The following is a 15,533-nucleotide window of genomic DNA, read 5'->3' on the forward strand; positions in this document are numbered from 1 at the left end:
CTCTCAAGTAGCTAAGATTATAGGTGTTTGCCATTATACCTAGCTAATTTTTTTTTTTTTCTGAGATGGGGTCTTGCTTATTGCCCGGGTTGGTTTTGAACTCCTGGGTCCAAGAGATCCTTATTCTTCAGCCTCCTAAAGTGCTGGGATTATAGTAATTGAACCAGTGTCACTAACCTGAGGCTTTTACATTTGAAGAGAATTTCATTAAATTTATGAGTTAATTTGGAGACAGTGTGTTTTCATAGTATTAAGATTGTCTATTACATAATGTATGTTTTTATTTATTTAGAATTTCTTAAATGTTCTTTAGCAAAGTTTTATAGTTCTGTTCATTTAAGCCTTTTCTACATTTGTTTTGGTATTTTATGATTTTGTTGCTATTTTGAGTAGATTCTTTTCATTGTTGTTAAATTATTCTGTATGCCTTGGGTCAGTGTTTTTCAACCTTTTTATCTCACAGCACACTTGAACCTATAGTTAAACTTCATGGCATGCTTCCATTATGTTGCTTTTAAAAAAAAAAAAAAAAAAAGAAGAGTAAAAATGGGGATATGCTTACTGTGCTTTGAACTTCTTTCAAAAATAATAATCTTTAAAAATTTTCAAGGCTCACCTATGGTCCTCTCAGGGCATACCAGTTGAAAATCACTGGTAGGTAGACAGTTTGGTCTTATCTATAAATTATGGTTTTTTTTCCTAGCTAATATTTATGTCTTAGTTTGTTATTCTAATTTTTTACCAAAATCTCTAGAATAATTTCTTTCTTTTTTTTTTTTTTTCCCCAAGGCAGAGTCTAGATGTGTCACTCTGGCTAGAGTTATATGGCTTCAGCCTAGCTCATAGCAACCTCAGACTTGTGGCCTCAAGTGGGCCTCCTACCTCAGCCTCCAGAATAGCTGAGAATACAGGCATGCACCACCACACCCGGCTAATTTTTCAGGTTTTAGTAGAAATGGGTTATCACTTTATTCAGGCTGGTCTGAAACTCCTGACCTCAAGCCGTCCTCCTCCCTAGGCCTCCCAGAGTACTGAAATTACTGGGCATGAGCCACTGCTCCTGGCCTCTAGATTAATTTCTGAGTTGAAGACATTGTAATATTTTTCTCAGTGTAATTTGAATTCTTCTACTCTTTTACCATGAAGTGTGGTGTTTGCTATTTTGTTTCCCATAGAAAATTAAGGACATTACTTTTTGCATGTGGTTTTCCTTTATTTCTAGAGTTAGGAAAAATCAGGCCATCTTCCCATAAGCCTCCATTTTGAACCTCTGCAGTGTGTGGGTTCCAGGAATAGGACATTGGAGTCTGTATACACTCATGCCATCTAAGGGGGGATATGCCTGGCTGTTTGCTTGATACCTAGTTCTATAGTCTACTTTGACATCCCCACTGTGTGCCCCAGCAGCCTGGAGGTTCTGGCCTTGACATTACACAGAAGACTGCCCTTCTGCACATCTCTATACCTCTACAGTCTCCTTGGCTTAGGCAGGTAATCCTCTCTGCCAGGATCTGTTGTCATTAGTCATGTGGGTGGTAGTTCAGAAATTCTGATGCCTAATATAGAATAATGGGAACTATGGCTGACACCCTGGATACTTATTATGTGTGTCAGACAGTGTTCTGTTTTACATGTAATAACTCTTTTAATCTTCAGAAAAACCTCATGAGACAGGAATCATCAAATATCATTTTACAGATGAGGAAACTATATATATAAGACATAAAAGGGAGTTTAATAACTTACATGGGGTCATGCTAGTAGGTACTATTAACAAGTGCTAAGTAAATGATATAATTACTATGGAAGGATAATAATGATTCGGAGACAATTAGAAAAATGTGTCTTGCATTCAGATTTTTTTTTTGTGGAAGATTAGAAATGAATAACATATCTAAAAGAAATAAGCATCACTCCTAACAATGTCAGATAAATGAGGTCTTCACTGAAAATTTCTTCTGCAGGCAATTCACTATTACTTGAAAATGTATCTGGGAATAGAGATCCTTGAGGGCGTAGGAAATGGTGATTTGTCTCATATCAAAAGATGAGAAAACCTGTCTAAATGAGATTCTCAAGTGTATACACACTTAAAAGATTTAAAATTTTAGCAATCCAGAAGAGAACTCAGGTTTTGTTTTTTGTATTTATTTCTGAGATTTCCAGGACACATTAGGATTTAGTATTTTCTTTTGCCACATGGAATATACCTATACTGGACTCAGTCATAAGATGATAAATGAGAAATAATTATGTTTCTGAACCTCAAATTGAAGTCTGTTTTTGTTTCATTTAATGGAAAAACAAAAATTGTTTTTTAATAATTTGACAGCACTTGTCAGTTTTTCCTTTGGACATGTATGTAATTTTTTTTCCTACCACTATTCTTTATTTTGTGCCTCATTTCTTCTTGTTTTTTAATTCTCTGTCCTGACCCTATTCTTACATGAATTTAAAGCATCGGTTGTATTATGACATTTCCCTGCTTTGGAAACATTCTTGGGTGGCCCCCATAGCTCAGTGGGTAAGACGCCAGCCACATACACTGAGGCTGGCGGGTTTAAACCTGGCCTGGGCCAGCTAAACAACAATGACAACTGCAACAAAAAAAATAGGCTGGACTTTGTGGCAGGCACCTGTAGTCCAAGCTACTAGGAAGGCTGAGGCAAGAGAATCGCTTAAGCCCAAGAGTTTGAGGTTGCTATGAGCTGTGACACTACAGCACTGTACCCAGGGCTACAGCTTGAGACTCTGTCTCAAAAAAACAAAAAAAAAAGGGAGAAACATTCTTGATTTTTATATGACAGGTTTATTTTATTTTATTTTATTTTATTTTTTGAGACAGAGCCTCAAGCTGTTACAGCTCACAGCAGCCTCCGACTCCTGGGCTTAAGGAGGCATTATTGTTTGGCAGGCCCGGGCTGGATTCAAACCCACCAGCTCTGGTGTATGTGGCTGGTGCCTTAGCTGCTTGAGCTACAGGCACCAAGCCGACAGGTTTATTTTAAATTGTATATATTTTTAAAAAGAGATGAAATCTTGCTTTGAAGACTTTAAGTTTCATCAACCTTGCTCTGTTTACTTTGAATAAAGAAATAAACATACCAAAATCCAATTTTGGCTAAGTCAAGCAAAAGGGAATTTTCTAGACTATCTGGGGTAGAATATCCGGAGTACAACTCACAGGATGTTGGAAACTTAGGGCTTGGGAATAGAGAGGAGTAAAGCATTTTAGAGGCCAGGAAGCAGGAATTCTAATAGCAGTCCCCTGTAGGGACTATCTGGTTAGCCTTTTGTCTGTAGGGTGGATGGTCACCTACAAGTTTCAGTGTCTTTATTCCTCTGCTCAAGATGTCAACTCTAAAGGATCATCTGCTTGCCCTTGCCTGCCTACTTTTGGTATTAGAGGTGTTCCAGTGTATGTTTCTAGTTCATAGTTGCTTTTTGTTAAATTTGGTACATTATGTCCCAGTGGGTGATACAGATGGCTTGGGGTTGTGGTTAACAGCCAGCTCATCCATGACAATGGAGAAAAAAATAGGATTTCTCTTTCTCTCCCCCTAGTTTGCTGGTAGAAGCAACAGATTCATGAAAAGACTTGCTCTGTGTCAGTTATCTTGCATACATGTAGAATTTTATGCTTCAGTATATTACTGTTAAATACCAGATATTTCAAAGAACATTTGTATCATACTTCACAACTGGTTTCTTCCATCAACTACATTCATTTTTGTGTCATTATGGGTAGTGGTTTTGTCCCCACTCCATGGGGACAGAACAGGTATAAACTATGTAGACATATATAAACACTGAGACAGTTGTATGTGGCACAGTTTTACAATTTTCTTTTTTTGAGGGCATGGCAGACTTCTGGGTCTCATTTTTTCTAGCTTTCCTGTATTTCTGAGCTTGAGAAACATGAACATCACCTTAGTTTCTTGGTGTTAACCATGCCTGTATTAAAATGTAAAGCCCCATCAAGTTTTATATCATGTGAGGACAAATTACCTTTCTTTCTTACCTCCTAATCACAGCTGGAGGAATTATAGGATATACTAAAATGGAATTCTAACATTGGGCAGTGCATGCTTTTCTGGGAAACTAAAAGCTATTGATCTGCTAGGGTGACATCTAGTTTCTGGGGATCGTGTGTGTTCTTCGCTTAATCCTGAATGATGTAAAAACTGATAGAACACTGCAGTCAGCAGTGATTTAGTATGAGTGATACAACACTTTCAGAGGCCTCTTTACAGCTCTTTGCTATTCTAAAATTATCCCCTGTATTTCATTCCTATTTTGATAATTGAATACTTTCCAAAGAGATAATAAATTTAAGTTAAAAAGCCAAGGTAGTGAACTTGCAAATACAAAGTCTGTATTTCCTTTGACCTGCAATCCTATTTCCTGTAATTTGCCTAAAATTAAAGTAAGTTGAAAAATGTTTGCTACATATACATTTCAGCACTCACTATTTACTGAAAATATGGGAGCAGCCTAAATTTGTACCTAAGCCTAAACAGAGTACCAATTTAGTAAATTATCTATGCACAAAGTAATGTTGTATAGACCTCAAAAATAATACTGTAGTTTTATGTTTATTAATTTGTAAGAATGTTTGTTGTGTAGAATAATGTCCATGACACTTTCTTTTTTTTAATTTTTTTTTTTTTTGAGACAGAGCCTCAAGCTGTCGCCCTGGGTAGAGTGCTGTGGCATCACAGCTCACACAACCTCAGACTCTTGGGCTTAAGTGATTATCTTGCCTCAGCCTCCCTAGTAGCTCAACCTGCAGGTGCCCGCCACAGTGCCCAACTGTTTTTTGCTACAGCAATCATTGTTGTTTAGCTGGCCTGGGCTGAGTTTGAACCCGCCAGCTTTGGTGTATGTGGCTGGCGCCCTACTCACTGAGCTACAGGTGCTGCCCATGACACATTTTTAGATAAAGAACAAATTGCAGAACAGCATTAATATGTCCTCATTTTAAAAATTGTGTACTTATTTTTATGTGTGTTATTATTCGTGGAGCACTGTCAGGAAGTATGTTTAAACAGTGGTTATATCTAGTAAGCTAATACGGAGATTTCTTTTCTCCTTGGTTGTCAATGCTGGGAATCAAAACTGTGATGTTGAAATTCATGTGTCCTATTTAGTGATTTTTATATTGTTATAGTTTTAAGAAATTGTAGTATTTATTATTTGTAACTAATAATTTTGGCTCTTGGATCTTTTCCTTAGTTATTTTTATGTTACTGAGCATGTGAAACATGAAGACACCACAGTTGATTTCTTACTACTAACTATTCCAGACTTCAGTATTTTAATTATGCCCTTAGCTTATGTCTTATTAGCACCTTTGCCTTGGCTTATATATTTTCTAAGACTAGGTGCTATATTTATTAAAGCATGTCCTAAAATAGACATTTTGTTTTTTAATCCTGGAATATGCCAACTGGTTTGTATAACAAATCATTTTCTACTCTATTCAGGCGTAGAATTTGGTGCTCGAATGATAACTATCGATGGGAAACAGATAAAACTTCAGATTTGGGATACGGTAAGTATAGCAAAAATGCATTGTTTGACCTAAATAAAGTTTTATAAGAGTACATTGTATCTTTTAATGTTACTTTATGCCTGTTAATGGTCAGACACTAACACCCTGCAGCCATGAGATGAATGTGGTACTAGAGAAGATTAATTTTTCTTTCTTCTACAAAAAAAATTTTAAAATAAGAGATGAGGGTCTCTGTGTTGTCCAAGCTAATCTTGAACTCCTGGACTCAAGCAAGCCTCCTGCCTCTGCCTCCCAAGTAGCTAGGACTTAAAGGCATATACCACTGTGCCTAGCCCAGATTGGTTTTTCTTATCCAGTATTTGGAACAGGTGTGCACCAGGTGCTGGGTGTTGGTGAGCATATTTGAGTGAATGATTGGTCTATGTGGTCTAAATGGAAATGTTGTAGAAACTGTATTTTTAAGAAAAAAAATCAACATTTCTCAGGTATACATATGAGGTAGAATAAAAATATCAATACTGTCATATAATTTATCTTGCCAGTTTACTATTTTAAAAATTTGATTTATTCCCAAGCACTCGAAGCCACCTTGCTCTTAATCCACATACGAATCCTGTCATTTACCCTTATTCATTGAGTACATATTACATGCCATACTATGTAGCTCTTAATGGTGGTTTCTCATCTAAACCACAGAATAAAGAAAATGATTTGAGTAACTGTTTATTCTCCCATTTTAGATGCATAAAAGTGAAGGTACTGTATTATATACAGTGGATGCCTTAAGGTAACTGTTTTCAAATTTTTTTGTTTCAGGACCCTTCTAAAATTTAATGAAGACCCCAAAGAGCTTTAGCTTATTTGGCTTTAAGCTGTCAACATTTACCATATTTAAAAAAAAATATTTACCATATTAGAAATTAAAACTGAGAAAGTTCACTTTAATCTTATTACTTGTTAGGATAAACAATACAATTTTAATGGAAACTAAGTTTTTCTAAACCAAAAAAAAAAGGCCTTTATTTTTCTAGTGACAATAGTGACATCATGTTACATTTTTAAAAATATCTCAACTGTCTGCTTAATAGAATATCCTGGATTCTCATATCTGCTTCTGCACTGCTTTCTTATATGTTGTTCAGTTGAAATATATGAAGAAAATCTGGCCTCACAGCAACAGGCAGTTGGGAATGAAGGACCACTTTGCCCCTTACAGAGTCTGAGGAACTCCCAGTCTCATAGACTAGATTCCTGAGACCAGGTGAATTGCTAAAGGCTGTTGTAGGATCTAGGTTTCCTGATACTCCCTATGTGTTACACAGTTGTCCCTTCAATGTGGTAACCCCACATCTCTATCTTGCCTGTCCTAGAATTATCTACTGAGTCTGGGTTCTTGAGCTTTCTTACCATATCTTCAGTGAAGATTCATAGTTTAACTCTTTCTTAGGAGTTTTCCCTCTGAGCCTAAAGCATCTCAAAACTTTTTTGATTTACATTCTCTCAGGCAATATGATTTCAAAATTGTGTGGAAAGAGAATAGAAAATGTGCAAAATCCCTTCTTTCTTTCTTAGAGGTTTAAAATCATTTCTAACCAAAAGGAAACATTTTTTACTTCTATATTAAGGATTTCTCCATCTTTTCGGAACTGACTTCATAAACTCAGTTGCGTTTTTAGCTAGTAACCTGTGCAGCACACATCTTTCAGTGGTGTGTGAGCCAGGCTGTTCTTTAATAAACATGTTTTTCATGTCTTATACTTTGCATAAATACTTGCTTTACTTGAAGTGTTTTTTTCCCCCCTTTTCCATTTAAGAACCAGCTATGATATGAACTCCTTTGTGAAGCCTTTCTGAACCCCTGGAAATAAATAACTGATTCTTCCCATAATATTTTATGCATATTTTTGTGACCCTGTTGTCATGATAGTTTTTTGTTCACATACTACCCTCCTCAAAATAAACATTGTGAGGAAAGGAACCAACTGTATCTTATTCCACTTTGTGCCTTATATTGTTAGCTTGTTGACAAAGAAAATACAGTTATTGGTAAATTTTACTAAGGGAATGACTAGAGAATCTCATTCTTTCTGAGCAATTTGTAGGCTCATTGCATCTGTTCAGGAGACAAGTGCATAGTTTCAAACAGAAAGGTTTAATATAGTAATAATTATGAGATGTTTTAAATAGAAATTGCCTTTTGTAGTTTATTCATTTGTTCTTCTATCCTTAAGTATTTCCATGAATAATCTTTTTTTGGGGGGGGGACTTGAGTAAGCCATTCATTTTCCATTTGTCTCTTTTGTGGGTTAACCAGTTATGCATTCTTTTGATAGGAGCCTCTTTTTTTCAGTTTTACATGGCAGTGATCTAGCAAAAGAAATCTAAAATAATTTCTTATGCTGGACAGTATGGGAGGGAAATAGAAGAAAAATCATTATTTGCATTCCCCTAAGAAAGCAGAGGGCTGGTTTTCTCTGTTGCCAAGAAAACCATGTGGAGGACTGTGGGAACTAATGGCCTGTTCAAGATTTTAAGGATTATTCAAAAAAACTTAACTTCTTTTGAAAGTTCTTGAGTCTTTTGTCTTAACAGGTTTTCTTCATATTTTCATTGGTTCTCATTTGTACCTAACATCAAAAACTTTTCAGTAAATGTAATCTAATACACATTAAGGGGTGGTTTCATACTCAGTTTTTATATGAATGAAACAATATTTTTCATAATATTAATGTTTTACAGTGTGTCTATACATTTGGATGGCTAGTTACATTTTAGTAGCAAGAGTTATACCTATTCCTGACTCAGAACAATTACAAAACCATCTTAGAGTCCTCTGGGGGAAGTTTTGACAAATGTTAGGATTTGTTTAGTTAGCCTTAAAGAAATAAAAACATTTTCCCAATGGCTAAATCTCAATATTTTAGGATATTTGTCATTCATTGTATATTCATTTTTATAACCCCACCCCAAATTTAAAGTTAATTTCCTGACAAAATTTTCACAACACCTTTGCTTTCTTTGGCAAATAGTAAATATAGTTGCTTTAAAGCCATCAATCAGTTTTCACGGCTGGAAGCAGGGATAAGCCTCTGTCAGTGCCCCCTTTAAAAGCACTTTCCCCTGGCCCTCCAATGAGTGAATTTTTTTCCTATTATTAAAAGTGGAAAGTCCAAATCCTCTGAGTATTCTTGGTGTCTACCAGGGTAAGTCAAAGAAGAAACATAATCCTGGTTCCTGTTTATTGGCCTATGGAAAAAGGGCAGAAGTTTATTCTCACTGTCCCGCTGGACTCCTACTTACCTTTGGCATTTTGTCACTCTTTTCAATTGCCTTCCCAGCACATTCAGATACATTTGACTCTCCAGCCTACCCCTAAAATTTGTAGCATAAACAGTTAACTCCATATATCTGTTTAACTTTTCCTAGAAATATTTGTTTAACATTTATAAATATTTTTATATCAAGTCAGAATTAGTGAAACTATTTGACAAAGTTATGTGGAAACTTACACGCAAAAAGTTCCTTCTCATCAAATCACAGGCCATTTTTTTTTCCTTTACAAAACATGTTAGGCTATATTCTTGACTTTTTATCAAAAAATTGAATATTTATTTCAGTGCATGAGTAAGAATGCAGTAGGTCTAGGGAAAGGGCCGAGAACCTATATGGGATGGCTGGAAGCAATCCTGTGTCCACTTCTGCTTTTCTTCTCTGACCTATCAACAAACCCCCTCCCCAACTCACCCCATGGGAGTCTGGCCTTGAAAAGTTTAGAGATCTGTTTTTCCTCTTTAAGCGCCCATTTATCCATCTTTTCTTGAACAGCCACGGGGACAGGAGACTGTTTTAGACATCTCATTCTACTCTAACGATTACCTCCTACCTGTGGCCTCCACTTTCTTTTATATGGCAGCTTTAAAAGAATCTGAAGTTGGCAAATTATATGCTCTGAGTCTTTCTCTCCATCCTCAAGCTTTGTAAAAGCATTCTGCTTTTCTTTCTAGATTATTTCCAACCCTTGTTTTCCTTCACCGGATTTACTTTAGTTCCTGTAGGAGTCTCTTTTAAAAGGCCCAGAATTAAATAGCCCAGGTTGGTTTTTCCAGCATCCTTTCTTATGGACACTTGATTTGTACTAATCTTAACTGTCATCCAGAATAGAAGTTGTGTTCATGCACGTGGATTACAAAATCTTTTCCCTCAGTGATAACAGTTCTTTTAATCACAGGTCTAGATTTTTAATGCCTGAGAGTTAATGCTTGGGCAATGAACAATTTATTTGGCTTTTTAGAAGTCCTGTTTTCCTTCTGTTTGGTTCTTATCTGTGTTCTACACAGTTGGTGTTGTTAGACAACTAGCAAGGAAAGTAAGGGAAATATTACTGTAATATTGATCCTCACAGATCTTAATTTTCTATCATCTCTTTGGGATTAATCAGTATAACATATTTGAGTGCCTACTATAAATATATTTATATTTAAATAATATAAACTATTTAAGTTATATTAATAGTTAAGCTGTCTGTCCCTCAAGGAGAAATAAAAAGGGAAAAAGATAAGCATTTGAGCAGTACATTTTATCTAATCAGTACTATTAGAACCAAATGACCAGAGGGAAGTGCTTTTGGATTTGTGAGGAGAAAAGGATAACTATGGGCTGTGACAAGCTTCCTAGCTTTGTAAAAGAAATTAGAGGCTTGAACAGGACGTCAAAGGAAATGGAAATTGGATAGGTAGAAGGAGGAAGAAATAGTTCCTCAGATAAGAAATTAAGCAGAGACACAAAAGCAGGAATATTCAGACTATAGGCAAGATATCAGTAGAAAAAAATTGACTGATGAGTCAATGACTTAATGAATAAGAAAAAAGTTTCAAAAGACAAGTTTATATCTAATTCCCAAGAACATAGGACTTTAAGTCAGGCTATTTAGAGATTTTTGAGTGGTAGCTTAACATGTCTAAAGTTGTATTTTATGTAAATAATAGGAGAGGAAGAGGAATTAAGATTACCACCAATTGCCAGCCACAAATGTTACTATAAAAATTGGTATTGATGGAAAGAACCAGACCCAAGGGGAAGCCAATTTGGGGGAAACTTTATCAGGCAACTGGAAATAAATTTTAAAGTTATGGCACAAAGGATCAAGTTTGTTTTATTTAGCAGTTCTCACATGGAAAATGAAGGTCTGTCTATGAGACTGCTTTTGCATCAATGTTCCATGACTCTAATTTTAACGCTAAACATCAACACAAATGAGCATGCTCATTATTTCTTCAGGCAGACTTGCTCTGCTCTACATTTTGCATGTCTGGGTATCTTGTTGATTTTCTTTTTAAGAAGTCAAACATTATAATGTGAAATGATGGAAGGGAAGTTCATCGTCCACTCTGCCCACCCCTAACTTGGGTTATTTGTGTTCTGGTGCTATTCACTTAGCTAGTTATTCCGGCTTCATTAAATGCATTTTTCTTTATATCGGGAAATACTATTAGGAACCCTTACTACAGAGAATTCTATATTCTGTTTGTTTTCAAAATCCTTTTAGCCAACACTTCATAGCGAAGAAGATCAAATATAACATCCATAATCGTTAACTTTCTTTTTCACCTAAAACAATATAGGTCAATCAGAGTTTGGACAGTTGACTATTAAAGTACTTTTTAAAACCCAGATTACTTTGCTTTAATATGATCAAGATGAGTAGTCATTGGGCTGACTCTTTGCAGTTAGTTGTTGTGTAACAGTTTATGTTTAGTTAGAAAAGCCATAATAAAACACTTCACTGGGCAACATTTTTTTCAAGGCTATCAGTATCATAACCACAAAGACTAGGCCAGAGTTAGTGATGGTTTTCATACAAATGGGGTCCCAAGAAACTGTTCTGTATACTGATCTTTATTATAAAATAATCATAGATTTTAAGATGCATACAGCTTCATTCATAGTCTTCATTTCGAATATGTGTGGATTTTTATTTGATTTCATAATGGCAAAAATCCAGATTCAATGGATTCAGTATAAAGTGATACATTGTGTAAGTTATTTCCATGTTGGAAATATGTTTTTTGTTCTCTGCTAAACAATTTGAGAAGTATGAGAATGATTATAGAAATTTGCTTTTCTCCATTTCTTAAATTTATTTTTTCTTTACTCTTTTATTGTATTTTATCTTGGCTGTAAACATGGAAGTTTTAGGTCTCACATTAGCAACGTGTTCATTTTAATTTATCCTACAAAATATACTAGCCAGATTGTTTTTAAAAACTTTACCTTTGCTCATTGGTTAACCATGGGAGATGTAAGAGCCCTGAACCTGATTTTTATTTTGAACTAATAAAATGTTCATCTTTTTTACATTATAATAGTCCCTTCTTATCTGTAGGGATACTTTCCAAGACCCCCAACTGGATGCCTGAAATTGAGAATAGCACAGAACCCTTCATTTATATACTTAGGTTTGTTCTGATAACCAAGATGCTATACTTTGAACATACCTAACATAAAAATTCAAAATTTTTTGAGCTCTAACATGATGCTCATTGGAAATGCTCATTGTATTTCAGATTTCTGGATTTCCTGATTTTCAGATTAGGGATACTCAATCAGTAAATTGCAAATATTTCAGAATCCAAAAGAATCTGAAGTATTGCTGGTCTCAAGCATTTTGGATAACGGATACCCCTCAGCAGGATGCACAAGATTTCATCTTGCTGCTAAGAATGGTGTTCAATTTAAAACTTAGGATATTTTAATTTCTAGACCTTTCATTTAAGGTTTTCACACTATGATTGGCCACAGGTAATTGAAACTGTGGGAAGCAGAACCACAAATAAGGGACAGCTAATATATTTACTACAGAATCCTTTCTTGGTACATGTGATTCCCAATGAAGTGAATCCCTTAAAGATCTAGTCCTTAGTTTTCCCATGCTAAGCAATTAAAGAAGTTATTCTATAATTCTTCCATTTTTAACTTTGGATTTTAAAAGACTTTTTTGGAAAGATATATCAATGTCATGCCTTTTTTTTTTTGAGATCGAGCGTCAAGCTGTCACCCTGGGTAGAGTGCTGTGGCATCACAGCTCACAGCAACCTCCAACTCCTGGGCTTAAGCGATTCTCTTGCCTCAGCTTCCCAAGTAGCTGGGACTATAGGCGCCTGCCACATCACCCAGCTATTTTGTTTGTTTCTTTGTTTGTAGCCATCACCATTGCTTGGCAGACACAGGCTAGATTCGAACCTGTGAGCTCCGGTGCATGTGGTTGGCACCCAGGCTGCTTGAGCCACAGGTGCCGAGCCACAATGTCATGCTTTTAATTCTAGCTTCTGGTTTTTAAACCCCAAACTATACAATTTGAAATAATTAAGCTATTTTTACAGCTCTTTTGTATGACGCTCTTGTCAGTTTCTAACTAAGCATAAGATATTTTCTGTGTCAAAATTGGTTACTAAGAGATCGAATTGTTAGTGTGCTCATAGGAGAAGTTATTAATATTTTCATTGAATCTTAGCATGTTAGAATTTACAGCTGTCCACTCTGTTGGGGTAGAGTACTAACCTTTTCATGCACAGGACTTAGACATTAGGATGTATTCTTTCATTCAACAGGCTTTCTCTGAACGCCTGCTGTGTGCCAAACCCAGCCCTGGATACTGGGGGTGGGAAGAATAGGAGGGAGGACGTATAGAGGAAGGAGCAATGAAGTAAAAAGCATTATGGAGTGTGGAGTGTTAGCACAGGACAGAACATAGGCTGTCTGTGTGCATTCTGTAGGTAGGATGGGCTAAATGTTTACACTGGAAGAGCAAAACTTACAACAAGGAATCTTGAATAGTTTTCAAGTTAGTAGATTTTGAATATAAAATTTGTTAAAACAGGCTTTATGTTTACTTTATATGATCGACTTATTTTTCTCAAAGCACTGTAATAGAAAAGAAATGATTAAAAATGAAAAGAAACTTGATAAGAGCTGTCTCAGTTTTAAATGTAGAGACAATAGTTGTATTTCTCACTGGCCATTCTTTAAAAATAGAATATTTAGTACCACAAATAAAAGAGAAAAATTACCTACTTTTGCTTAATCTCTCGTGTCTGTTTCACAGTGGATATAAACATGACTTTTACATCCTGTTGCCTTTTGACAAGCATTATGTATCAAATACAGAGAAAATTGATTAAGTGTGGTGAAAAAAATCATATAAATTAAATTTAGAACCATTTTCTGTTTTTCATAATAAAATGATTGCTCAAAGAATTCCATGTGATGACTTTTGAAGGCTTGCTGCAGTTTATGATATAACTGAGAAAATCTGCATCTTTGGCCTTCCAACAACCTTTACACCAGCAGATGGTGGGCGTAAAGATGTCATTCATCATTTATTTACAATGGGCTTTATTTATTCTAGTGTCAACAGCTGCCCCAGGGAGTGGGTTATTGAATTCAAATGTGAGGCTCTGGGTTATTTGCTTTCTTTCAAATTTGTCTTCAGAGCTTAGTTGCTAGGAGTCCATTCTGTCCTCTAATAATGATTCATGTATTGTGAAGCCATTCAGTAAATTGGGTTGTCAGGGATTGCCAAAAAGGTTTTAGAGGTCTTAGGTGGGTGGGTGGGTGGGGTGCAGGAGTGGCTACATGTATGTCTGGTTGACTTGAGCAACAGTGGTATTATGTGACTGGTGAAGTTAAGTTTTCTTTCTTCCCTTTATGTGCTCCTCTCCTACCTGCCCATATTCTATAAAGAATAACATGAAAATATAGAGGATATTGTATTAAAAACTCTCTCAACCTTTCCTTTCTTCACAGGCAGGGCAAGAGTCATTTCGTTCCATTACAAGGTCATACTACAGAGGTGCAGCAGGGGCTTTACTAGTGTATGATATTACAAGGTGAGAACTCGGGATCTTTCTACTTAAGTAGTCAATACAGAGAATTTTTCTAAATAATTATTGTTATCAGTAATAAAAGAATAGCTTTGTTTTCATGACCTGGTCTTTAAAATTGTATGTCTTAAAACAAATTTAAATATACTACAAAAATCTGTGACTGAATTTTTTAAAATTTAAATAAGCACCCCAAATTGATCAATTTATATTTATTTATTCATTGGAATTTTCTAAAGTATTGTTACATTTAATTTATAAACTGAACTGTAATCAGTAAAGTTTAAACCCAGGTATTGTACTTGTCATCTGTTTCTCCTTACATATATGGCTGACACTGGTGCCTTTTACTATGTATACTGTTCATGTACAAAACTGGGAGAAATGATTTGAAAATAGTAATCTGATTAATTTTTATGTTTAGGAGAGATACATTCAACCATTTGACAACCTGGTTAGAAGATGCTCGCCAGCATTCCAATTCCAACATGGTTATTATGCTTATTGGAAATAAAAGGTAAGAGAGACTAATTTAGAGCTTATATTGGATTATTGATGAAGACTTGGGAGTACTGTTTATGTGACTTATGTTCTTCTTCATTTGTTTAAATGTAAGTTACGGGCCTCTTAAATTACAAAATTTTGAAAATTCTAAAATATTTCCTTTGATTTTTAAAATGTAGATAATAAGCTTTGTTGGAAATTATCATTACTGTTAATTTGAAATAGTTTTTGTTCAAAGTTATGTTTTATAAAATAAGCCTGGATGGGTGTGGTGGCACACATCTGTAATCCAAGCATTTTGAGGGGGGGCCAAGGCAGAAGTTTGAGACCAGCATGGGCAACATGGCAAGATCCATCTCAAAAAGAAAATAGAAAAATTAGCTAGGCATGGTGGCACACACCTGTAATCCCAGCTACTTGGGAGGCTGAGGCAAGAGGATTGCCTGAGCCCACATGTTTGAGATTGCAGTGAGCTTCGATGACACCATTGCCTGCTAGTAACAAGGCAAGCCACTCCCCCCAAAGAAAACCCCCAAAGACAAAAAAAAAAAAAAAAAAAAACAGTGAAAGAGTGACATCATTATAAATACTATAGCTATCAAAAGGATAATAAAATATTGTGAACAAACTAAGTA

At 35.5% G+C, this 15,533-nt stretch overlaps 1 protein-coding gene across 1 annotated transcript in view; it reads left to right on the forward strand.

Moving 5' to 3' along the window:
- Window positions 1-15,533, forward strand: part of RAB2A (RAB2A, member RAS oncogene family) — a 116,595-nt gene that overhangs the window by 48,436 nt on the left and 52,626 nt on the right. Inside the window, exons 3-5 of the mRNA XM_003802167.3 lie at window positions 5,487-5,554; window positions 14,318-14,400; window positions 14,819-14,911. Of these exons, the coding sequence (XP_003802215.1) occupies window positions 5,487-5,554; window positions 14,318-14,400; window positions 14,819-14,911 (244 nt within the window). The remainder of the gene's footprint in view (window positions 1-5,486; window positions 5,555-14,317; window positions 14,401-14,818; window positions 14,912-15,533) is intronic.

Source organism: Otolemur garnettii, unplaced genomic scaffold, assembly GCF_000181295.1.
Source record: "Otolemur garnettii isolate 467f Iridium unplaced genomic scaffold, OtoGar3 scaffold00234, whole genome shotgun sequence".
Lineage (NCBI taxonomy): Eukaryota > Metazoa > Chordata > Mammalia > Primates > Galagidae > Otolemur > Otolemur garnettii.